At 39.2% G+C, this 26,435-nt stretch overlaps 1 protein-coding gene across 2 annotated transcripts in view; it reads left to right on the top strand.

The window, feature by feature from the left end:
- Positions 1 to 26,435, top strand: part of EPG5 (ectopic P-granules autophagy protein 5 homolog) — a 129,113-nt gene that overhangs the window by 23,620 nt on the left and 79,058 nt on the right. For both annotated transcript variants that reach the window (XM_029230514.1, XM_029230505.1), the window contains exons 9-17: positions 204 to 354; positions 2,825 to 2,980; positions 7,821 to 7,978; positions 9,052 to 9,206; positions 10,850 to 10,990; positions 16,290 to 16,454; positions 18,512 to 18,631; positions 19,526 to 19,785; positions 24,605 to 24,745. In XM_029230514.1, the coding sequence (XP_029086347.1) occupies positions 204 to 354; positions 2,825 to 2,980; positions 7,821 to 7,978; positions 9,052 to 9,206; positions 10,850 to 10,990; positions 16,290 to 16,454; positions 18,512 to 18,631; positions 19,526 to 19,785; positions 24,605 to 24,745 (1,447 nt within the window). The remainder of the gene's footprint in view (positions 1 to 203; positions 355 to 2,824; positions 2,981 to 7,820; positions 7,979 to 9,051; positions 9,207 to 10,849; positions 10,991 to 16,289; positions 16,455 to 18,511; positions 18,632 to 19,525; positions 19,786 to 24,604; positions 24,746 to 26,435) is intronic.

Consider the following 26,435-nt stretch of genomic DNA (forward strand, 5'->3'; position numbering starts at 1 on the left):
GCTTGCACATAGCCCAGCTTTAATAAATGGTTTTAATTTTGCACTTTGTCTCAAGTTTCCCATTTTATATTGACATAGGAGCCAGAGCAATGGGGATTCTCTATCTTGGCTTTCTTTCCTCATTAATATACTGTCATCCACATCTTTCAGTGTTTTTCCATAGTAATTATAATTTTTTTTCCTTTTCTTTGATTAATTTCTAGGTGATTATTTACCTGAAACAACAATACCTCAAGAGATGATGAAAATTTTTGCCTTTGCTAACTCCTTAGTGGAACTTCTGGCTGTGGGGTTAGAAACCTTCAATAGAGCACGCTATAGGCAGTTTGTCAAGCGAATTGGTTATATGATCAGGTAATACTGCTCTTGGTTCATCTGTTTCTGTTAACTTTCACCCTGGTCAGTCACAGACACTGTATAATTGGGATGATGGGCATTTGTAGTGGTATAGTTCAGGTCTTATTTCTCATAAAAGTAAGCATTTTTTTTCTTCACCGTCTACCTCTTGGGAATTTTAAATAAATACTTCCAGTCAGAATATTTGGTTAATTATCTCAAATCTCAAACTGGTTTGCTAGACAGTTGTTCTTGGAGTCAAGATCCTCAGAGCAGCTGCTGGGTTGAACTTGGCCAGAGAGAAGGGGTCAAGGAGAGGTCAAAGAAAATACAGGGTCTTTCCCCTTCCTTTACTCTCTTCTATCTCCTAGCTTTTGCCTGGGAATTGTCGTGTAGCTGTGGAAAATTGGCAGTAGCTCTTTTGCATTATTATTTCTCTGTTTTCTCTCTTATTTACTGTAATTGTAATTTCTATAAAATACCATTTAAAGAAAATTGCAAAGATTTCATCAGTGGCCACTGTATTTGAATTGGGAAAGCATTATCATTTATTTGCATGAAAGGTAGGTTTATGTTTTTACTATCAAATATGAGTAAATTCTGAGAAATGCACTGCTTTTCATTGAATTAATTTTGTATCCTCTTTTCTGTATCATCAATTTTTCTGTCTTTACAGTGCATATAAATACACTGCTATTTCTTCCAACCTCCCTTACCTTGAAAGAAAACTTCCAGAAAACTGTAAAACTTCTCCCACTCCCATACTTTTGTTTCCAAAACATAATTGACTTTAATTATTTTAGATACGTATCCTTCAGCTTCATAAAGCCAGGTAAATGATATAGGATGCCCTGAAGTTCTTGAAGTCTCCACAGTCAGGCTTTCGCCCCCAACACTACCCAAATAGCTCTGAAGAATGAAGGTTGCTAATGAACTTTGTGCTACTAACTAATCCAATGGCCACCTCTCAGTCTTCATCTTGCTTTACCTCTTACACAGTTCACACAGCAGCCTTTGTCATGACTGGTCACTTTTCCTTAAAGCATTTTCTTTGCTTGACTTCCAGGATACCACGTTCTCCTGGTTTCTCCTCGGTTTCACTGGCTGTTCATTTTCTGCCTCCTTGGTTGTTTCATTCTCACCTCCCAGACTTCTTAATGTTGGATGCCTCAGGGCTTCATCCCTGGACCTCTTTATCCAAACTTGTTTCTTGGGATTCCGTCTATTCTAATGTCTTTAAATATCATCTAAATACAGTTAAAATTCCTAGTTCTATTTCCAGCCTATACCTTTCTTGTAAGCTTGTATATCCAGCTGCCCACTCGGCACCTCCACTTGGATGACTCATGATCATCATTATAGTTTAATAATCCCCAACTGGGCCCTCTTTCCCCACCTCTCAAACTGCTCCTCTCACAGTCTTGTCAGTCTCAGTAAGTGGCAACTTTATCCTTCCAGTTGCTCGGGCCGGAGCATTGGTATCATCCCTGGCTTTTCTTTTTACACCCCTCACCCAACCTGATGGTCAACTCTGTCATCTCTACCTTCAAAACACCATCTTTCATCAAACCTAAGGTATATTTTGTGCACCACTAAGAAGGAAAAAATGCTGCCAAATAATGGCATGTCATCAATTTTAATGACATTCCAGTTGTAGAGATTAAAGCATGAAAGGTGTGCATCCTTTGAGTCAATGAAACCTGCTATTTCTAGAATCCAGCCTCTTCTCACCATGTTCACTGCTACCACCATAGTTCATCTTTAGTTATTTCTCACTGATTAGCACAACAGCCACCTGACTTGTTTTCCTGCTTTTGCCCTTGCTCCCTTGCGCACCCCACCCCCAGCTTATTCTCAGAACAGCTGCCAGTGTTTCTTGTAAATCACTCCTCTGCTCACACCCTGCTGCTCCCAGGCTCATTCCAAGTAGAAGCCAGAGTGTTCACAGTGGCGTACAGGACCCTTCATGGTCTGCTTTCCTGTCACGTTTTTGATTTCCTCTCCAGCCATTCTCTCCCTCACTTACTTTGCGTTAGCACGTAGGCTGCCTTGCTGTTCCTCCAACATACCGACCACCCCTTGGAGCCTTCGCACTGGTTGCTTCTTCTGCCTGGATGCTCTTCCCTTAGGTAGTCCTGAGACTGCGTCCAGTCTTTACTCACGTGTCCCTCTTCAGTGAGGCCCCTCCTCCCCCACACTCCAGAGAAACTTCATTTCCCTCTCCTACTGATTTTTCTCAGTGTCATTTATAACCATGTGACAGACTGCATATTTTACTTTATTTGGTTTATTGTCTGTTTGCCCTCCACTAAGTGTAAGCTCCATGAGGGTAGGGTTTTTTCCCTCCATTGCATCCCCTTTAGAGCCTAGAAGATAGTGAGTGCTCAATAAATATGTGTTGAATAAAGTAACGCTGCAAATGTAATGTAAAGATGCTGCTGTTGAGTGCCTTCATGCAAAGTGCTGCATTGTCTTTCCTCACGCTCAGGATGATCCTTGGTTATGTGAGTGACCACTGGGCCCAGTATGTGAGCCACAACCAAGGCTCGGGATTGGCCCTACAGCCCTACTCCGTGGAGAAACTACAGGTTGAGTTTGATGAGCTCTTTTTGAGAGCTGTGCTACATGTGCTGAAAGCCAAAAGGTAAGAAGTATGATGATAATTGTTGAGAAATAGCTCCCTGGCTAGTAAGAAAGATTGGAGTGAAAGTCATTGACTGAAGTAGAATTCTTACAATAGTGTCAATGTATTTCATCTATTTCTTATCTTGGCTTAATTCTTGGGCTTTAGTTTCCTTTTGTGTAGTATTGCCTGAAATGATCTCTCTTTCAGGTTTCTTTCAGTTTCTTCTGAACTTTTGAGGTAACTTTGACCAGGGGATGAATTGTATTTCATGCCCAACTCTAGTGCCCCCAGTGAGGCAGAGTAGGCACTCAGTACATTGTGCAAGCTGTCTTACTCTGTGGGTATTAAGGTCTAGGACTGTCTTGGGTCCGGGTCCCCTGTCTTGGCTGTGTTCTGATCATGCCGTCTTTGCTGCTGCTTACAGCCTAGGATACATTTGAGGCAGAGGTGGGGGCATGGCAGCTCATCCTGCACTATCTTCCCTGAGCTCCTGGCCAAGTGTGGGAGCAGGTTCTGCTGCAGCACTGTGCCCTCTGAGAGGAGATGAGTGGCCTCCCGCCCCACCCGGCTCCACCCATGAACTGCTGCCCACCCCCCACCCCCCACTTCTGCTGCCTTCTGAGCTGTTGACACTCTTGCCATGGGCCTCATAGTCTCAGCCCCTTATTTTTATTTATTTTTTTTGCATCTTTAATAGATCTTTATCGGAGTATGATTGCTTCACAGTACTGTGTTAGTTTCTGTTGTACACCAGAGTGAATCAGCCATATGCATACACATGTCCCCATATCCCCTCCCTTTTGAGCCTCCCTCCCATCCTCCCTATCCACCCCTCTAGGTCATCGCAAAGCACCGAGCCAATCTCCCTGTGCTATGTGGCTGCTTCCCACCAGCCAACTATTTTACATTTAGTAGTGTATATGTGTCGATGCTACTCTCACTTCGCCCCAGCTTCGCCCTCCCACCCCATGTCCTCAAGTCCATTCTCTATGTCCACCTCTTTATTCCTGCCCTGCCACTAGGTTCATCAGTACCATTTTTTTTTTTTTTTAGAGTCCATATATATGCGTTAGCATATGGTATTTGTTTTTCTCTTTCTGACTTACTGCACTCTATGACAGTCTCTAGGTCCATCCACCTCACTACAAATAACTCAATTTCATTTCTTTTTATGGCTGAGTAATATTCCATTGTATATATGTGCCACATCTTCTTTATCCATTCATCTGTTGATGGACACTTAGGTTGCTTCCATGTCCTGGCTATTGTAAATAGAGCTGCAATGAACATTGTGGTACATGTCTTTTGAATTATGGTTTTCTCAGGATATATGCCCAGTAGTGGGATTGCTGGGTCATATGGTAGTTCTATTTTTAGTTTTTTAAGGAACCTCCATACTGTTCTCCATAGTGGCTGTATCAATTTACATTCCCACCCACAGTGCAGGAGGGTTCCCTTTTCACCACACCCTTTCCAGCATTTATTGTTTCTAGATTTTTTGATACTGGCCATTTTGACTGGCGTGAGCTGATACCTCATTGTAGTTTTGATTTGCATTTCTCTAATAATCAGTGATGTTGAGCATGTTTTCATGTGCCTCTTGGCCATCTGTATATCTTCTTTGGTGAAATGTCTATTTAGGTCTTCCGCCCATTTTTTAACTGGATTGTTTGTTTTTTGATATTGAGCTCCATGAGCTGTTGGTATATTTTGGAGATTAACCCTTTGTTGTTTCACTTGCAGATATTTTCTCCCACTCTGAGGGTTGTCTTTTTGTCTTGTTTATGGTTTCCTTTGCTGTGCAAAAGCTTTTAAGTTTCATTAAGTCCCATTTGTTGATTTTTGTTTTTATTTCCGTTACTCTAGGAGGTGGGTCAAAAAGGATGTTGCTGTGGTTTATGTCAAAGAGTGTTTTTCCTATGTTTTCCCCTAAGAGTTTGATAGTTTCTGGTCTTAAATTTAGGTCTTTCATCCATTTGAAGTTTATTTTTGTGTATGGTGTTAGGTAGTATTCTAATTTCATTCTTTTACATGTAGCTGTCCAGTTTTCCCAGCACCACTTATTGAAGAGGCTGTCTTTTTTCCATTGTATGTTCTTGCCTCCTTTGTCATAAATTAGGTGACCATATGTGCGTGGGTTTATCTCTGAGCTTTCTATCCTGTACCATTGATCTATATTTCTGTTTTTGTGCCAGTACCATATTGTCTTGATTACGGTAGCTTTGTGGTATAGTTTGAAGTCCTCCAGCTCTGTTTTTCGTTCTCAAGATTGCTTTGGCTATTTGGGATCTTTTGTGTTTCCATACGAATTGTAAAAGTTTTAGTTTTAATCCTGTGAAGAATGCCATTGGTAGTTTGATAGAGATTGCATTGAATCTGTAGATTGCTTTAGGTAGTATAGTCATTTTCACACAGAAGACTTGTACTCAGAAAACTATAAAACACTGATGAAAGAAATCAAAGATGACCTAAACAGATGGAAAAATATACCATGTTCTTGAATTGGAAGAATCAGCCCCTTATTTATGTGTGTTATGTAGTGGGTTTGAGTACTGGTCTGCCAAGACTGTTACTTTGGGCAAGTCACTTAATATTTGTGGTCTCACTTTGTTCATCTATAAAGTGGAGATGATGATGGCGATCCTACCCATAGACCTCATGGGTATAAGGATGAAATGCAATCATATGTGGAAAGACTTTTTAAACCATAAAGGATTTCTCAAATGTAGGTGGTGGTTGTTTTTGTGTAGTTTCAGATGAGGAACAGAAAAACTGCTGATTTAGAGAAATGTCAGGACTCTAAGTCTTAAAACTATTCTTAGGCACTCAGAAGGTGTGGGTCTAAAATAAAGAGAACTTGGGCTTAGAAATTTATCTTTAGATTATTCTTGTCCAAAATTTGGTGATCTCACAAGGTGTACCAAATCCTGTGCCGGGGGTCAACGCAGTAGCACCTGCTCACTGAAGCTTGCCTGGTGCTTGGGAAAAGTCTTGCATCTCTGATCTCCTGTCACCCAATCTTGTGTTTGTTTAGCTGAGAGGCAAAGCTTTTGTAGAGGAAATTCTCTGGTTCCTTACTAGGTCCTATACGCTGAGTTGTGAGCCCCTCCTGTAATATTATATATGTAATTCACACAAATAATTGTTTTAAATTTGAAAATGCTGAGAGCTATTGTTTTTGAGTATAGTTTATTTTAGAAATACATCATATGAGAACCAGGTATTTAAAGCCATGAAATTTAAATTTATTTGGCACTCCAGTGGAAATTTCTGACACTAGCTATACCCCCAAGCTAAAGCAAAACAAACCCAAACCAAAAGATAGGCAACAAAGACCTAAGCCAGACTTACTTCATGTCTGCCATATAGAAAATTTTGTAGCTGGAAATATTTACTGTCTTATGACATTACTTTTAAGGCCTCATTATTTTGGGATCCTTTATACAAGAACATCAAGTCCCATGTGAGGTGTTGGATAATTATTTAATAAGACAGAAGCCTGACCCACTTGAACTTAGAGAAGTTTCTTTAACTCTGGCTCAGTTATCTAGCTGTTGCTTTTCAGAGTCGAGGTCAGTGGTGGTTCGGACCACTAGTGGCCTGGTGGGCCGCAGACATGGGTTAAGCATGCACTATTTAATTTCTTTTTTTCTTAATAAACATTATTTATAATTGGTTAAATTATAGTTTTACCCAAAATACAGCAACAGTTTTGAGTACTTCCCTGTTTTTCTTTTTTATATTTTTTTACTGAGATAAAATTCATATAACAAAATATTATTAAGCATTTATTGAGTATTGATTGTTTTTGAGATACTGGTTTAGGTACTGGATAATGAAAAAAAGATTCAGGGTTACACACTGGTTTATGCAAAGACTTGGTTTCTGCTCTCAAATTGCTGTACACTAGTATGTGTACATAAATTACACATTTATGTTTCTTAATGTGTGGTTTAAGGACGACTTGAGTCTGAGTCATCTGGGGTGACTAAAAAAGTACAGATTCTTGGGCCCCAGCAGTGACCTGCAAACTCAGAATCTCTTAGGTGGGCCTTAGGATTCTGCATTTTCCACAAAGTCTCAGGTGATTTTTCTGCCCACTGTGGTGTGAGAAACACTGATAAAAGGGTAATGCCATAGTCAAGTATGGTTAGAATTTCATAATAGTGCTGAGGAGGACATCATGGGAGGTCTTCACAAATGGAGGGTGGCAGCTTGGAGTTGGGGAGTTCTCTCCAGGCTTGTCCAGGAGTGGTCTATATGAATGCAGAGAGGGCTGTGGTTGGGAATGTGGGTCTGAGCTATTTTGTGGAAGCCTTTGAACTTGGAGCTTGAAGGAGTTTGAACTTCATTTGGTGATGAGTGAGGAGTCATGGAGGGCTTTTGATTCCCCTTCTCCCCCCAGCCCCCAACTGCACGTGTCTCTGTGTGTACACATATACCTCTGCGCATGCTCAGACACATACGTACATCCAGTCTAAGCAGGCTCTCTGTTGCCTGGATGTTAAAAGGATCTTTGGTTCAACACCCAATTCTGCCTCTTATTATCCTCTATGTTCTAGTAGCCTCAAGTGTAAATTGGGGATAATGTCAATAATAGTGCTTGCCTTGGTTATAGTGAAGATGGAATGAGCTGATAAATAGATGATGTGGTGATAGAACAGTGCCTGGCATAGACTAAGCGCTTTATGTGTATTTGCTGTTATTGTTATCCATTCTCTAGGTGTTTATGACTGAAGCATGGTAGAAAAATTGCTGTAGTGTGATTTAAGAATTTAAGAATTTTTTTGTCTACGTTCTCAGTATGGTGAAGTTGACCGATACATAAAATTATTCCTGCTTTTCTGAAAACATGCAGACTTGGCATTTGGCTGTTTATGTCGGAAATGCCCTTCGGGACACTGTCTGTTCAGATGCTCTGGAAGCTCTTCTACCTCATGCACCAGGTGGGGAGCGGGAATCTGGAAAAGCTCTGTACTGCCCTCCTGCCTGCCGAGTGTAAGAAGCGCCTCCAAGGTACAGCCAAAATATGCAGCATCCACCTTTCCTACCTTGTGTGCCTTTTCTCTTCATGGCTTTATTCTTTTTGCTTTTAGAAGGACTGAGAGAGAATGTTTTACTCTGTACTCATGTGTAATCATTTTGAAATTTAAGACTGCTCTGTCGTTTGACTTACTAGAATGGTGGTTCCAATTTCCATTATTCTTCAAATGCTCTGGATAGTAAATTCTATTATAAACCCAATTTGGGGATAGGAAATGAAAATTGGGTTGGTAAATGCCCCATGGAGTTATTTTGAAAATACTGGAAATTTGATGAACTACCTTTGATTTCTTGAATGTGTAAACATATGAAAGGAATCGTTGGCTTGTTGCCTTCTTTCTGTGAAAAGTTCCATTGGGAATATATTTTTTAAACAGACTATTTTCTTCCCTCTACACAACTTTGCCTTTGCAGCATTTAGTTTTCTGTCACATATGGCAAAGCTGATAATCAAGCCTGCCCTCTAGTGACAAAATGTAGTATTGCTTACAGAGCACTCTGAGGAATAGGCAAAACATAGATATTGTTAATCATATTCATCAGTATTTCAGTCATGATTATAGCTAATATCTTGCCCCGAATTTCCATTTATAAGCAAATATTTTTTGTGTGGAATGCCATGTTGGTACTGAGTAGTTTGCTAGTCTTTGCAGTTTTCATTAATAGGGCTGTCATTCATTTGGCTGACAGTTACCAAGTAGTTTTAAGTGTGCTGTTGAGGATGTCTTGCCTAGTGATAGTAGCAGTGCTTTGCAGTTGACAAAGCACTTCACCAGTCACATAGCATTTGATAAATAAACTTTTGAGACAGATGAAGAAACAGAAGCTTGTTAAATATTCCTGAGGCAACATTATATTAGAGTTGGAATGTCATCTGGCCCAGCCTTCTTCCTGATGCCTATAGAAATCCATTCTGGAACAAAGATGTTTGGTATCTTTAAATATTTCTTAATGTCTTTTAATTTTATATCTTCTTTCTCTCTGGAGGAGTAATTAAAGTGATATATGTTTATTCTCTCCCCACTTTAATTTTCTTGAACTTATAGACCCAGAACATTTTGTGAACTTTGAGAAGTGTCTTTCTTCCATGAATAGCTCAGAAGAGATTTGCCTTCTAACTACTTTTGCTCAGATGGCTCAGGCCAGAAGAACCAATGTGGATGAAGACTTCATAAAAATTATTGTTCTGGAGATATATGAGGTTAGAATATTAAGTTTTAGAAATCAGCTAAAAACATTTTCTTTTGGATTGTCCATCCATTGATTCTTTTGTGATTGCTTTAAAAAAAAATGTGACAATCTTGTATTGTCTGCACTTGTGGAAGGAGATCGTCTCTAAGGAGTACCGAAAATATGAATCACACCCATTCCATTTCCCCCTGCTATCTCTTGTCATTTGATGTATGAGTTTTGGTAAGGAACAGACAGTCTGGCACTGCCTGACATTTGTAGTTTCTATACTTTTCTCTCCCCCTGCCCCGGACCTGCCCCCCTCATTTCTACTCCTCTGACCCTGCGAGGAACATGGAAACCTGGCTTCCCAGCCAATTTAAATGAGATGGTGGAAATAGTACTGAACCTAGAGTTAAACGATCTGGCTTTGTTTTAGCTCTGCTGCTCATTGTCTATCTCACATCATGAAAGACGCCTTACCTCTCTGGGCTTCAGTTTCTTCATCTGTAAAATGATAGGCTGGGATGAGATCCTTGCTTTCTTCACTTTTTCGCTGAGCCATCCCTAACGGTGGAAGAGAGTGAGCTTTGGACCCCATGAGTTGAGGGACATAACTCACATGGTTACCAAAACATTATTTGGAGTTTTATATATATATATATTTTTAAATACACATTTTCACTGTAGGCTGTCATTTATCTGTTTATCTTCGTAAAAAAATTTCCTCCAAATTTAAGTAAAATTATGTTTGAAGATTTATTATCATCCCCCTCAATACTCCAGTTTGAGAATGACAGAACTGGGTAATCTAAAGTTCTTGTAAGGATCAGATATCCTATTAAGCTGTTCCTATTCTTGTACTTTGTAACCATGCGTGAGAGTAAGGCCTAGATGGATCTGGAATTCCAGACTATCTTCATTGTCTGTAAAAATTGAGAGGAGGATGTATATTTTCACGTATGTTGAATGGCGTTCTCAAGATCCATTGCTAAAGTAATATTTATGCTCTTGAATGATATTTCAAGTGTCTTGACCAGTCCTCACAGTAAAAACTACATTCTGATCCTCTGTGTGTGTGTATACACACATATGTGAAATTGAAGCAATACTTAATCTTACTGTGATGCACTCTCTTATTTTTCTGTTCCCTTCCATTTTATTAAAAACAAAAACTGCTGGCCACTGGCATGATTGGATTGTAACCTGTAGTTTCGAACCCATTGTTTAAGAAGAGTTTGTAAACATTGATATTTTAGAAGCTCTTGTAATTGAGGATCTCACTTTTTTTTTTTTAGAGAGAGTAGATATTTCCATGAAATGCATTCTGATTTTCATCATGTTATTGGTTTCCTCAAATTTAGAAAAGTTTTAGTATGGAGGGATTACTTAATTGCTCTGAGGACTCTGGGAGTGCTTTCTGAATCCAGCACTTAAAGTCATTGTCGAACAGTTGCTTTTCCCCTCCATGCCCTCTTCCCCCACCTTCCACACAGTCTGCTCTCTGAAGTTGTGCTCTCTGAAGTTTTGACATCTTTTTGTACATGGTGTGAGCCAAGGCTTCATCTGAGATTCTTTCTACTTTACTTGAAAACCTCCTAAATAAAGTATGGAAAGGTTTTTTTATTGATAAATTGGTATTAAAAATGCCATCTTCACCCCCTCCTACTTTAGGTATCTTATGTCACCCTGTCCACCAGAGAAACTTTTTCGAAGGTTGGTCGAGAGCTTTTAGGGGCCATCACAGCTGTTCACCCTGAGATAATTTCTGTCCTTCTGGATAGAGTTCAAGACACCATTGACCAGGTTGGAATGGTAAGAACACTGATTTTGTTTGTTTTGTTTCCGTTTTTTTTGTTGTTTGTTTGTTCATTTAAACCCTAGAGTATTGGAGCAGTGGGAAAAATAGTAAGGTCGTTGGGATGACTGAGTCACACGGGCACAATAGGGTGAAGAAAACATTTATTGTGTCTCAGGTTCACTGTGCCTGCTTGGGGTTGGCCGCTGCTTATAAAAAACTGTGGGTTGTTTCTCTTAATCTCCTCAAAGTGACTTTCCCACCTCCTTCAGTAACAGGTTTGTACTTTAATTATAGCTTATAGTTAATTCATAGTTTTTATTTCATAATTTTGTTTTGCCTTCATAATTCTTACGTTTTTTTCTTGGAAGAAACAACTCTGATTTAGAAAGAAGCCTTGCTTTAAATCAATCAAAAACAAAATTAGAAGTGATTTAAGTTGAGCTGGATGTATATCGTTTAGTTCTGTCATTTGTCACAATCCCTTTTGTAATCTTTGTGTAGTTTTTAAAAACAGCTTTTTGTGATATAATTCACATACCATACAATTCATCTCTTTAAAGTATACAAGTCAGTGGTTTTTAGTATGTTCACATATATGTGTAACTATCACCACAGTTATTTTTAGAACATTTTCATCACCTTAGAAAGAAACCACATACCATTTAGCTGTCAGACTTCCATCCCTTCCAGCCCTGAGCAACCACAGTCTACTTTGTCTCTATAGATTTACCTATTCTGGACATTTTATATAAATGGAATCACAAAATATGTGGTCATTTGTGACTGGCTTCTTTCACTTAGCATAGTGTTTTCCAGGTTCATCCATGGCCAAATAGTACTGTATGAGTGTATCATTTTTAAAAACATACATTTACTGAAGATTTTCTTCATCATCTATAATAAGGCTGTAATGAATGAATTTTTCTGACGGCAGGTGGTCATGTGTCATAACTTCAGGAGGAAAGTTTGAAGTTATAGTGTCTTTCTCTGGGCTTATGTTTGCACAGGGCCTTTCCATTCTTATAGTCACTGCATCATCCCTGTAGGATAGATGACTGATAACTACTAATACTTCATCACATTCATGAGTGAGCAGATTCAGTGACAGATTGGTTTATGAGACATATTTTTTTCTAAATGAAGAATACATGATATATAATGCTTTACTTGGCAAAGTATATATATATTTTTACATTAAAAGAAATTTAATTGTGGTAAATTATACATAACATGAAACACACGGTATTAACCATTTTTCAGTTAAATGGCATTAAGTACACTCACATTGTTTTGTTACCTACCATCACCACCATCCATCCACAGAACTCTTTCATCTTGTAAAACTGAAGCTCTGTACCCATTAAAAACTAACTCCCCATTCCCTCCCAGCTCCTGGCAGCCAGTACTCTACTTTCTGTCTCTTTGAGTTTGACTACTCTAGGTACCTCATAGAAGTGGAATCATGCAGTATTTGTTCCTTTCTGTATGGCTTATTTCACTTAGTATTATGACCTCAAGGTTCATGCATGTTATAACATGTGTCAGAATGTCTTCCCTTTTTAAGCCTGAATAATATTCTATTGTATGTATATACCACATTTTGTTTATCCATTCATCTGCTGATGGAACTTGGGTTGCTTCTATCTTTTCGCTATTTGAATTATGCTGCAATGAACATGAGTGTACAAATGTCTCTTTGAGACTCTGCTTTAAATTCTTTTGGGTATGTACTCAGAAGTAGAATTGCTGGTTCATATGTTAATTCTATTTTTAATTTTTTGAGGAAACACCATACTGTTTTCCATAGCAGCGGTACATGGTACTTTTTCTATTTAAGTAAACATTGTATCCCACTGGGGTACAATTATATTGAGGTGAAGGGGTTTTCATTTGCAAACAGCAAGTTTTTGGTTGCTCCTTTTTTAGTGATCATCTAATGGAATGATTTCCAAAGAAGTCTACAGTGGGTCATATGATTCTTTCAGTTTGATTGAGTTCATGACCTTTTTCTGACAAGTGTTTTTCTGGGTTTGGCCACACTTACATTTTTAATTAGGTCATAATACTTTTAGTAATAAATTGTGCCCAGAAATATTCTTAACAGTGAGTGTACAAATTAGAACCATAATGTTTTTTAGAGCACATCTTTTAAAAGATGCCCCCACTCTCTGTTTAGATATATGGTTCCTTTGTGTTCTGTGAACTTGCTGACATTTTTGGAGGAACTTATTCAAGCCCCCTTGCCTTCAGATGAACAAGATGGCTTTGAATATTTTTGCTTTGACCTTGGGCTAGTCTGAAATCAGCTCCTAGCTCCAGAGCCTGGGAATGAGCTGTGGCTGTGGACCTAAATATTCATTGACACACCTGGGGTGTGTCTGAAGGTAACTTTTTCTGGAGGCCCAGCAGGAGAGGAACAATACTTTGTGCTATATGTAGATGTGTGGGTATTGCTCTGGGTTAGGAATAGTTGTTGATAAGGACCAAGCCTTTGGGGACATCTCAAAGGAAAGAACTCAGATAAGTTTTGATGACAACCTGCAAATGGATAACATATTTTCCTATTGGTCTTTTTTATAATTTGAAACATGGGTTCACTTCAGAGGACATTCTACTTTTGTTAGTGAAATTCATGCAGCTTCCTAACATCCTCTTCAGGTAAAATTAGTGATCTTCTGACTTTCAGTGAAAGCATAAATATATTTTAAAATACACTCTTTAAATTCTGTTTTGTTGGGAATTCTTATTAGGATTCTTTCTTTTTAATCATTTCTTTTTTTGCCTTATTGAATGCACTAGGCTTTTCATTACAATATGGGATAGAGTTAGTAAAAGTGGACATCCTTGTCTTGTTCTTTACCATAGTAGAAAGGGTTCCAAAGTTCACCATTAAGTATAATGCTAGCTGTAGGTTTTTCATTTATACTCTCTGGTAGGCTGAGAAATTTCTACTTCCAGTTTGCTGAATTTTTTTTTTTTTTCATGAATGGGTATTTACTTGTTTTTTCTTCATCCATTGAGGTGGTCATATGATTTTTATCCTTTTTTCTGTTAATGTGGTGAATTACATTGACTGGTTTTCACATGTTGAACCATCATTGTTTCCTGAAATAAAAACCACTTGATCATGATATATTATTCTTTTTATGTATTGTTAGGTTCAATTTGATAATATTTTTTCTTGCGGGTTTTTGCATATATATTCATGACAGATATTGATCTGTAATTTTATTTTCTTGTTATATCTTTGTTAGGTTTTGGATTTAGGGTCATGTTGGCCTTGTAACATGAGTTGGGAAGCATTTCCTCCTCTTCTGTTTTTGAAAGAATTTTTGTAAGATTGCTATAATTCTTCCTTGAATGTTTGATAGAGTTTACCAGTGAAATCATCTGGGCCTAGGGTTTTCTTTGTGTTTTGATAACGAATTCAAAATTTTAAACAGATACAGATTTTTATTTTTTTTTGAGTCAGTTGGTTAAGTTATATTTGTTTTTTTTAAAAACATCTTTATTGGAGTATAATTGCTTTACAATGGTGTGTTAGTTTCTGCTTTATAACAAAGCGAATCAGCTATACATATATTTATGTTTTTAAAGGGATTTTTCCATTTCATCTAACTAGTTGAATTTACTGGCAAAGAGTTTTTGTAATGTTCCCTTTTTAATGTCCCTGAGATCTTTCTTGGTAGCTTCACTTTTATTCTTGATGTGTAGATATATGCTATACCGTTATTTATTTATTTTTTTTGCGGTACGCGGGCCTTTCACTGTTGTGGCCTCTCCCGTTGCGGAGCACAGGCTCCGGACGCGCAGGCTCAGCGGCCATGGTTCACGGGCCCAGCTGCTCTGCGGCATGTGGGATCTTCCCGGACCGGGGCACGAACCTGTATCCCCTGCGTCGGCAGGCAGACTCAACCACTGCGCCATCAGGGAAGCCCCTATACCATTATTTTGTGTAGCTGGGGATAGTTGGTTTTCTGGACAGATCTCATTGCTATACTCATTGTTCTAGTACCATTATTTTGTTCTTTTTGTCAGATGCTTACAGGCTAAAGAAGTATTTTTCTACTTGTTAGATTGCTAGTTTACCATTTTATTCAGCATATTCAAGACCTTTATTAACAAATCCTTCTGAAAATTTAGCTAACTGCACACACACACTACACATGCAAAGGAAAGAAAGGATCTTTTTAAAATTCATTCGTTCTACTCGTCTTTCAAATTTTTTTTCCCGTTCTTTCAAATTTTGTTTTGCCTCCAATTTGGAGTAGTGCAGGAACCTAAAAAATGCTTGGTTATATGTTCTAGAGCTGAATTGTCCAATACAGTAACCACCAGGCATATGTGACTATAGACCCTTGTAATGTGGCTCATCCAAATTATGATGTGCTGGAAGTGTAAAATACTCACTGGGTTTCCAAGGCTTAGTATGAACAAAAGAATAATGTATCTCAGTAATCTTTTGTGATGACTACATGTTGGAATACTGTTTTGGACATACTGGATTGAATGATATATATTGTTAGAATTAATTTTACCTGTTTCTTTTGACTTTTAAAAATGGCTATTAGAAAAATAAAAATTACATGTGTGGCTTGCATTAGATTTCCATTGGACAGCATTATTCTAGACATTATTTATGAACTGCTCTTAAACCAAACTGTATTAAGTGAACCCAGATTTATCTTAATTTGCACATGGATATGTTATTTAAAAGTGGTGCTATGGACTTTTTGTACAGGATTTTAAAAAGCTTTTATTATATAATATTTCAAATATATAAAAAGTAGAGAACAATATAATGAATTGCTATGTACCTATCATCCAGTTTCAACAAATACCAACTCTTGGTTGATCTTGTTTCATCTTTACCCCCATCCACTCCTTGTATCTTCTTCCTAGAATGCTTTTTTTTTCCTAGAATGCTTTGAAGCTAATAGAAATAATTTTTTAAATGATGTAGAAGAAATAATTATTTAAAGTGCTAAGTCTTTTTATAAAATGAATGACTTTCCACTGATTTATCATGACTTTAAATTTGGATCTTTCTATGGTGATTTTTTTTTAATGGAAGTGTACCAGTTTACATACGAAAAAAAGCTTGACCTTTACAAAGGATTGCAAAATGTGCTTTTGGTGTATCATTAGTTTTAATATTCATTTGATTTGGTTGTTCATTTCACTGTCTAAAAAACAAAACCCCACTTCCTTTTGGAGAAAAATTTTGTAAGCACTTTAATGATATAGTATTGTAGTAATACAGGATTGTCCTTAAGTCTTGATTTTAATTATTATCATTTTCTTTTAAATAAGGTTTCTTTATACTTGTTTAAAGAACTACCTTTGTATCTTTGGCGACCTTCTGCCTCCGAGATAGCTGTGATTCGGGATTGGTTATTCAATTATAACCTGACAACGGTGAAGAATAAATTGGCCTGTGTTATTCTAGAAGGACTAAATTGGGGATTTGGTGAACAGGTATGTATTAAAACCGTTCCCTAGAGACTGGAGGGTCCACACACATCAGTTTCAAAGAAACATTTTCTCAAAACATTAACATTTTTGAGTATCATTTGCAAGGTCTGCAAATTCTTTTAGCTGCATCAGAGTTTAGGATCTTCTCTAATTAGTTCTGTTTTGCAGAGTGAGCATCCTGTAAGTGAAGATAAATTGCTCCACACTGTAAATTCTTCCCTTTTTCCTTGGATCATTTGTTTCTGTTGTTTTATTTCTGGATATTTACTGCAGTTCCTCCTAATTGCCACTCTTACCTCTGGTCCTTTTTCCTTGTACATTTTGTATTGTGTATCATTGCCAGACTTGTCTTCCGAAACACTGTGTACTGGTTAAGAGCCTGAGCTCTGAGCCAGCCTGCCTGGGTTCTGATCCCAGCTCTGCCACCTCCTGGCTGTGTGACCCTGAGCAAGCTTCCTGAACTCTCTAGGCCTCAGTTGCTCATCTGTAAGCATTCACATTAACAGGCTTACCTCAGAGGGCTGTTGTAAGGTTTCAGCAAGCTAGGACATGTAAAACATTGAGGACAGTTCTAGGCACATGTTAAGGTCTTAGTGGTGGTAGTTTTTGTTCATAATAGTTTATTGTTATTAAGAGTTTGCTACCTATCATATGTCTCCAAAGATGCAATATCAAGGCATTTTGACTGTTAAGATCTTTCTGCCTTCTTACCCTAGGCCTTATTAGTTAGCTTCTTGATCAAAGTATTTAAACATTTGAAAGGGAAAATGGAAGAGAACTCAGCCCTCTCTAACTATCCGCCAGCTTTTGTTCTGAGCGAGTCATCTAGTCCTCTCAGCCGTCTTGTGTGCTTGGCGTGAACATGACCCCTGTTGTACAGATGAGGAAGCTGAAACCAGGGAGCGTTTCCTCCAGGGTGTCCCTGACCACCTGGTCTGCTCATGGGCTCATCGGGGTCTTTTCTCACTCAAGTGCTGGTGGGTGAGAGCTGCAGGGGGCTCTTTTCCACCTTCGCCTTCTCTGACTTGTGAACAGAAGCCCCAGCCCCCCTCTCCCAGAGAGCTGCATGCACAGTCTCCTCGAGTGTCTCCTCGTTCATTTAAAGTAGGAACTCTTTTTTTTAATAAATAAATTTATTTATTTTATTTATTTATTTTGGGCTGCCTTTGGTCTTCGTTGCTGTGCACGGGCTTTCTCTAGTTGTGGCGAGCGGGGACTACTCTTCGTTGCTGTGCGCAGGCTTCTCATTGCAGTGGCTTCTCTTGTTGCGGAGCACGGGCTCTAGGCATGCGGGCTTCAGTAGTTGTGGCACACGAGCTCAGTAGTTGTGGCACGTGGGCTCTAGAGCGCAGGCTCAGTAGTTGTGGCGCACGGGCTTAGTTGCTCCGCGGCATGTGGGATCTTCCCAGACCAGGGCTCGAACCCGTATCCCCTGCGTTGGCAGGCGTATTCTTAACCACTGCGCCACCAGGGAAGCCCTCTCCTTGTTCTTTTGTTAGCGTTCGGAAAGTGCTCTTCTCTCGGAGGCTTAGGGAATGTATTTCTTCAGGCTGTAAAGGAAGATTGGGTGGGAAATTTGTAGGCAACTTCAAGCCCCTGAAGGAGTATTTTACCTGTGCTGTTGAGTATTTTTTTTATTTTCACTGATGACAGAACAAGAAAAGGGAATGTAGACTTAAATTATTAAGTATCTTTCTGTTTAGTTAATAATAATTCAACATCTTCCTGGTTCTTAACAATGCCCTTAAACTTGTAACCCAAAGTATTTATGGAGATTTTAGGGTGGGGGTTGGGGGTTGCATTCAAAGATACCTTTTATGACTGGGATTGGGGATGACTCGGGCTCACACCTAACTGGTGCAGTGTAGTGGTTCTTTAAAGATTTCAATTCTTTTTCCTATTGTCATTTTATAATTTCATTGTTAGGGGGTGTGAGCTTTGGAAAATTAAACTTCTGCATCCAAGGTTCTTTTTTACTATCCTGACTAATCTTTTAGTTCAAAGGTATAACCAAAAAAAAATCAAGATGACATGTTTGTGATGATTTTTCTCTTTAAAAGGGGACTCTTCATCTGGATCAAGCAGTCCATGCTGAAGTAGCTTTAATGATTCTTGAGGCGTACCAGAAGTACCTTGCACAGAAGCCGTATGCTGGGTTTCTTTCTGAAAGTATGAAGCAGGTATTTCCTTCTTTTATGTATTGAGGACGTAAACCTTTATTATAAATGACCTGGATGGATAAAGTTACAATATTTACCCTTAGGTTTCCTAAGAACATTTCTGGCAATTTAAGATATTGAAATTGAGTTCTATGGTTGGAGAAAGATTTTTCTTTAAGAAGTAGCCTCCATATGACCATTTTAGTATTATGGAATTTGAGTTGAGCTACAGCGGTGTGCTGGTGCTGGCTCATACCGGCTTGGAGAACTGATTGTTACATTTTTAGGAACTTTGCAGGTCTGATTGTTAACCTGCTGGTGGCTTGAAGTTGACCATGGTGGGAGTTTTTATGCTACCAAAGTGGGCAAACCCTTATAAATCGGCCTCTATGCTCCAGCTGGTTGTTAAATTTTTTTACCAGCACATGATTTGTTGCATACCAACTTTCATATTATTACTCTTGCTTGAGGAGACCCAGATCAGGTTCACAAAGTGACTGGCAAATAATCAGAAGTCAGAAGTCAGCTGTGAGTGAGAATCTGCTTTAATTTAGCGGTGCAAACACTGAGTACCAGTAAGCATTATGTCCTTTCTTTTTTTTTTTTTTTTTGGTACGCCGGCCTCTCACTGTTATGGCCTCTCCGCCTGTCCCGTTGCGGAGCACAGGCTCCGGACACGCAGGCTCAGCAGCCATGGCTCACGGGCCCAGCCACTCCGCACCATGTGGGATCTTCCCGGATCGGGGCATGAGCTCGTGTCCCCTGCATCGGCAGGCGGACTCACAACCACTGCGCCACCAGGGAGGCCCTATGTCCTTTCTTTTGATGGCATTGTTGATCACAAAAAGAGATGGGTGGGTGAGCTTACTGATTTAATGTGTATGTGACTAATGTGGTTTAAAATAAATGTTTTAGGTTTCGTATTTGGCCAGTATTGTTCGATATGGAGAGACACCTGAGACCTCATTTAACCAATGGGCCTGGAACTTGATCTTGAGGTTAAAACTGCACAAAAATGATTATGGAATACAGCAGAATTGTGCAACTCTTCTGTTCTCCAGCACTGTGCCTGAAGTGACAGAGTCACCCACGTTTCATCCTCTCTTGAAGGCTGTTAAGGCGGGCATGCCCATTGGCTGTTATCTGGCCTTAGCTATGACGGCTGTGGGCCACAGGTACAGTGTTTGTGTTGAACTTCTAGGGTTGCTGAACCTTGTAGTCAGTGATTCTGGAATCTCATCTTTCACATCCCAAGGTCTGAGGCCTCCATCAAATCTATCTAGGGGTAACCAGGGCCAAATAATAAGCCTCGATTAATAGCTTATCATGGGGAAGTGCTGCCTAAATTCATATAACATGGGTTTGTAACAGAAAATCACCTTGTTGCACTATCATCCAGTGTGGAACTTTTATGTCAACAGTAGACAGAGTCTCTTCCTCAGAATAGTGATCAAATAAAAATAATTGGTCACTTGTACCGAATTTTGTTCAAAGTGATGGCAGCCCTACCCAGCCTTCCCAGCTATAAAGGAAGCTAACCCTAAACCTACCCAAGGGGATGAAATGCCTTATCATGTCAAGTGCCTCTCTTGTATGAGCCCATAGCTGTGTCTGTTTCTTCCATTGTAGCATTTATCACACTATAATGTAGTTGTCTGTTTAATTTTATTGGAGACATTCTATGAGGTTAGGACTCAGGAACCATATTTGTCTTGTGGTATTTTATCCCTAGTGATGAAGACTGAATCTGGTGCAGTAAGTAACTGAATGCATGAATTCTCAGTTGGTTAAAAATCCTTTTCATTAAGGATCATTTTCCTACAATGTATTAATTTTATTTAGCCTATCCAGTTTTCTAAAACATCTTTGGCCGATACTTTCTGATTCTTATGTTTTAGATTCACTGTAACACCTTTTTAGCAACCTGATTTAAACATCTTCTTCCACATTCAGTATATTTTCAGTGGGATGCCAGTTGTCCTATGAGCTATTAGTGTTCAGCCTGTGCTGTGAAATAGGAGAGGTATGGAATTGTTAGATAGCTGTCCTCAGGTTGTTGACAGCTTAGTGGACATGGGAGACATAAAACAATTGGCAGTACTGAAGAATATAATCATGGGCTGGATGATATGAATAGAGCTCTGGTTCTTAATCCTAACCACCATTTAGAATCACTTTTGCAGTGATTCTAAAACTACCAATACAGGGAAGAGAGTGAGAATCCTGATCTAACTGATCTAGGGGCCAGTTCTCCAGGTGATTCTAATGTACAGCCTAGATTGGAACCTCTCAAGAGTATGGGCAGAAAGAATTTAAAGTAAGGAGAGATCACTAGAGCAGGATACCCTCATGGAGGAGCTAAGCTTTGGAGAGGAGTCTTTTTTTTTTTTTTTCCTGTGGTACATGGGCCTCTCACTGTTGTGGCCTCTCCTGTTGTGGAGCACAGGCTCTGGACGCGCAGGCTCAGCAGCCATGGCTCACGGGCCTAGCTGCTCCGCGGCATGTGGGATCTTCCCGGACCGGGGCACGAACCCGTGTCCCCTGCATCAGCAGGTGGACTTTCAACCACTGCGCCACCAGGGAAGCCCAGGAGTCTTATTAATTAGAGATGTCCTGGGCTAAGGAGCAGAGTAGTGACTCTTACCTTCCCCAGGTGATCAGTGCCCACGGTGTTGAAGATTCTGCCCACGGGCCGCCCACCCCTGCCCTGCAGCACCTGTGCCTTCTGAGCTGGGTGCTTAAGGTGTAATCGTTTCTCCTCCTCCTTTGGGACTGTGTGTTCCTTAATGGTAGGGACATGGTAGGGGCATTGTCTTGATATCTCCAGAACTTGTACTTTGTAGGTATTTCTTTTTTTTTCCTTCCAGTTTTATTGAGATATAATTGACATACAGCACTGTATAAATTTAAGGTGTATGGCATGATGATTTGACTTACATATATCATGAAATATATAGTTTAGTGAACATCCATCATCTCATATAGATGCAAAATTAAAGAAATAGGAAGAATAGGGAGGATGGGAAGGAGGCTCAAGAGGGAGAGAATATGGGTATATATGTATGGCTGATTCACTTTGTTATACAGCAGAAATTAACACAGTATTATGAAGCAATTATACTCCAATAAAGATCTATTAAAAAAAAAGAAATAGGAAAGATATTTTTTTCTTGTGATGAGAACATTTGGGATTTACTCTCTTAACAACTTTTATATATAATGTACACCAGTGTTAATTATGTTATCATGTACATTACAGTATATCCCTAGTATTTATTTATCTGATAACTGGAAGATTGTACCTTTTGACCACCTTTATCCAATTTCCCCTCCCTCCACCCCCCCACCTCCCCCCAGCCTCTAGTAACCACAAATCTGATCTCTTCTTCTATGAGTTTGTTAGTTTTATATATTTATTTATTTTTGGCTGCGTTGGGTCTTCATTGCTGCACGAGGGCTTTCTCTAGTTGCAGCGAGTTGGCTGCTCATTGCAGTGGCTTCTCTTGTTGCAGAGCATGAGCTCTAAGCACGCAGGCTTCAGTAGTTGTGGCTCACAGGCTCAAGAGTGCAGGCTCAGTAGTTGTGGTGCACGGGCTTAGTTGCTCCGCGGCATGTGGGATCTTCCCAGACCAGGGATTGAACCCATGTCCCCTGCATTGGCAGGTGGATTCTTAACCACTGCACCACCAGGGAAGCCCTGTTTATTTGTTTTTGAAGTATAACTGACCTACAACACTATGTTAGTTCCTGTCACACAACATAGGGATTCAACATTTCTGTACATTTCTAACTGATCACCCGATAAGGCTGGTTACGATATGTCACCATACAAAAATAATACATAGTTATTGACTGTATTCTCCACACTGTACATTTCATACCCGTAACTCATGTATTTTGCAATTGGAAGTTTGTACCTCTTAACCTCCCTCACCTATTTCTTCCTCCCCACCCCCCACCTCCCCTCCATATTTCATTCCACCAGATATCTGTCTGGCTGGGTGGAGGTGGGGGGGAGGGAAAGGGAAGTGTTGACAAAACTCTCCTGGCTGAAGCCTGTGTTTCCTGTTGGTGAATGGAGGTCACCAGGTAATTATGGACAAATTTGAAAGCCAGTTAAGGAGGGCAGAATTGATGTACTAGGAAGGGGAGAGATGTTATATAGGCCCTTTGGAAGGCACTCTTTTTTCTTCTTTTGCGGTACGTGGGCCTCTCACTGCCGTGGCCTCTCCTGTTGTGGAGCACAGGCTCCGGATGCGCAGGCTCAGCAGCCATGGCTCACGGCCCCACCGCTCCGCGGCATGTGGGATCTTCCCGGACCGGGGCACGAACCCGTGTCCCCTGCATCGGCAGGCGGACTCTCAACCACTGTGCCACCAGGGAAGCCCTGGAAGGCACTCTTTACATCATTTCTAGTAGCTCTAGTGTCATTCACAGTTTCCTGTACCTCAGGTTCCTCATCTATGAAATGGGAATAATAATAGTATCAGACTTACTTTATGAGGCGTAAGTGAGTTATAAGACGTTTAACATGCTTAGAGCAGTGTCTGGTATGTGGATCCTTTGAGTGTAGTACTCTGAACTTAATCGTTTCATGATTTCTCTAATTATATTTATTCTGGAACTGTAGCTCTTTATTCACTAATACTGCTGTGAGTCCTCTCTAAAATAAATACTGGTTTAGTGCTGATTCCTGAATCCTGAGTGGGTGTGAGGGTGAGAGTGTTTCTTTTTGGGGCTGAACTCCACTGTGGTCATCTGGGATGATTCTAGAACTAACTTAAAACAATCTTATGAATGGGCTTAGGATTGGGGGCAGAGTGTGAAGGACATAAGTTGTACATGAATATAAAGTCATAGATAATACAGAGAACAATAATCAAAAAAAATCACCCAGAATCTTTCTCATCGTAATAAAACATTGCTTATTTTTCTGTTTATTTTTATGCAGTATGTTTTCCTTGGATCTTTTATAGAGCTGTACTATATGCATAATTTTATATATCCTTTGTTTTTTACTTTTAATATTGTAAATGTTTCCCTTAGGGCATAATCTTTGCATTATTCCTATTATTTTTTGAAAAGATTTTTTTCCCCCAGAATTAAAGCAGTGTAACCAAACTATAGAATTAGGAAAATGGAGGAAAAAAACCACTCTTTTTTACCACTCCAACACAATGAGCATTTTAGTGTGACATTATCCCTGTTTTTTTCCCTGTCTGTACAGTATAACTCTTCTTTACCAGTAGTTATAGTTAGAAGTATAAAGTTTTGTTTTTTCCTAGTACCATTTTAGCAGAAATATTTTTCCATATTGCCCTTGGCCATCATATGCATACTTTTAAGATAATTCCGTAATATTCCCATTGAATGGATTTTTCCAGAATTTACATTAAGTCATTTATGCCTCTGAGTTTACAAGTATGAATAATTCTGAAAAGTACATTTTTACATGGATCATCTGTCATATTTTCTTCCATATTTGAGATTATTTCTTAAGGATAGATTCTCTGAAGAGTCAAAAAAATAAGTAAATTTCTAGGCCACATTGATTTCAGAAAAATTCTGCCAGATTATACAGACAGATTGAGCTCATTTTTGAATCTTTGCTATAATACCTTGTGGGACTACGTAGACAATGAGAGCTCCATGACTCTTAGAAGAAGCACCATTTGAGAAGCAAAGTGGCCAGGGCTCTGGACTAGAAATTTGCAAACCTGGGTCCTCAGTTTGACCCTATACCAGGAAACTGTGTGAATTGGGCCATGATACTTCACCTTTCTTTTGTATAAAATGATAATATAGATGAACTTTTAAGTTCCCTTGTACTTCTAGAGTTCTGATTCTAGCATTTCTGTGTGAAGTTTGGGTATGCATAAATGGGTTGGAGACCTGAGATAATCTGGGTAGCGTGTACTATGATAGTGCATTGGAAGAACATCAGTTTATGAACTGGCTACCTCGTATGCTCATTGCCTTTTTCTTTTTCCATAGCATTGAGAAGTTCTGTGCAGAAGGCATCCCACTCTTGGGGATTCTGGTCCAGTCGAGGCATTTGAAAACAGTGGTCCATGTCCTGGATAAGATTCTGCCTTTGTTCTACCCTTGCCAGTATTACCTTCTAAAGAATGAGCAGTAAGTGGAGAACAGCCCAGCGAGTACAAAATGACTATGTTCTCTGGTTTCTCAAGTATAATATAGGGAATGATATTTCAATAGTGTATTTTTTATGAGGCAGAAAACTTCCTGCCTATTTTAGAATGCAGAGTGATGAACAGTGACTCTAATAATGATTCTAGTTTTGTTGTCATGAAAGATACTTCCCTTTGTCATTTAATTTTGGATTGCTTATAGCTTATTAGTATTGAAAAGGGTGGTGGTTTCCATGAAACTGGGAATAGTGCTTCTGACCTTGAGCAGCAAATGGCTTTGCTGTTGTGGCAATAGCGAAACACGTTGCTTTTAATTGCAGTGTGCATGGGGCAGTATTATAAACAGAGAAGATACACAGGGAGGTGCTCATCACATGAGACACTGATAATCTTGTGGAGAAAATAAGACTTCTGAGGTAATCACAAAGTTATGAAGCAGAATATTGGCAAGGCCATGCTAGGGCGTATAGATTGCATTTGCATTACAGTTGACCCTTGAACCACACGGGTTTGAACTGTGCAGGTCCACTTATACGAGGATATATTTTAATAAATACACTGGGAAATTTTTTGGAGATTTGTGACAGTTTGAAAAAACTCACAGATGAACTAATGTAGCCTATAAATATTGAAAAAAATTAAGAAAAAAGTATGTCATGAATGTATAAAATAAATGTAGCTACTAGTCTATTCTATCATCTACTACCATAAAATATACACAAATCTATTATAAAAAGTTAAAATTTATCAAAACTTACACACACAAACACAGACCATACATGACGCCATTCATGGTTGAGAGAAATATAAACAGACATAAAAGGTGCAGTATTAAATTACAGCTGCATACTGTACTACTGTAATAATTTTGTAGCCACCTCCTGTTGCCATGAAGGTGAGCTCAAGTGTTGAGTATCCGCCTAACACGCTTTGTGACGCTAATCTTCTCCGACTGAGCAGTTTGTCTCTCCAGTAAATTGTGCATCACAGTAAAAAGTGACCTCTTGCAGCTCTCGCGTCATTTTCATTGTGTTTAGTGCCTTAAATAACACCATGGGACCCATATGAAGTGCCTCTAATGATTCTGGAAGTGCTCCCAAGAAGCAGAGAAAAGTCATGACATTACAAGAAAAAGTTGAATTGCATGATATGTACCATAGATTGAAGTCTGCAGCTGCACTTCCTGTCATTTCAAGATAAATGAATCCAGAGTAGGAACCACTGTAAAAAAAAGAAAAGGAAATTCATGAAGCTGTCACTGCAGCTACACCAGCAGGCTCTGAAATGTTGTACTTTTTGTGAAATACCTTTTTATCTCATATTGAAAATGTAGCTTTTGTGTGAGTGCAGGATGGCTATAAGAAAGGCATACCTGTAGACCCTAATATGATTAGAGAAAAATCAAAGTCATTTTATGACAACTTAAAGCAAAAGGAAGGTGAAAGATCTAAAGCTGAAGAATTTAATGCCAGCTCAGGATGGTTTGATAATTTTAGAAAGAAATTTGGCTTAAAAAATGTCAAGATAACAGGAGAAGCAGCTTCTGTCAACCAGGAGGCAGCAGATGAGTTCCCAGATGCCATTACAAAAATCATCGAGGAGAAAGGATATCTGCCGGAGCAGGTTTTTTTTTTTTTTTTTTTTTTTTTGCGGTACGCGGGCCTCTCACTGCT

Source organism: Monodon monoceros, unplaced genomic scaffold, assembly GCF_005190385.1.
Source record: "Monodon monoceros isolate NGI ecotype Baffin Bay Population unplaced genomic scaffold, NGI_Narwhal_1 Super_Scaffold_1, whole genome shotgun sequence".
NCBI lineage: Eukaryota > Metazoa > Chordata > Mammalia > Artiodactyla > Monodontidae > Monodon > Monodon monoceros.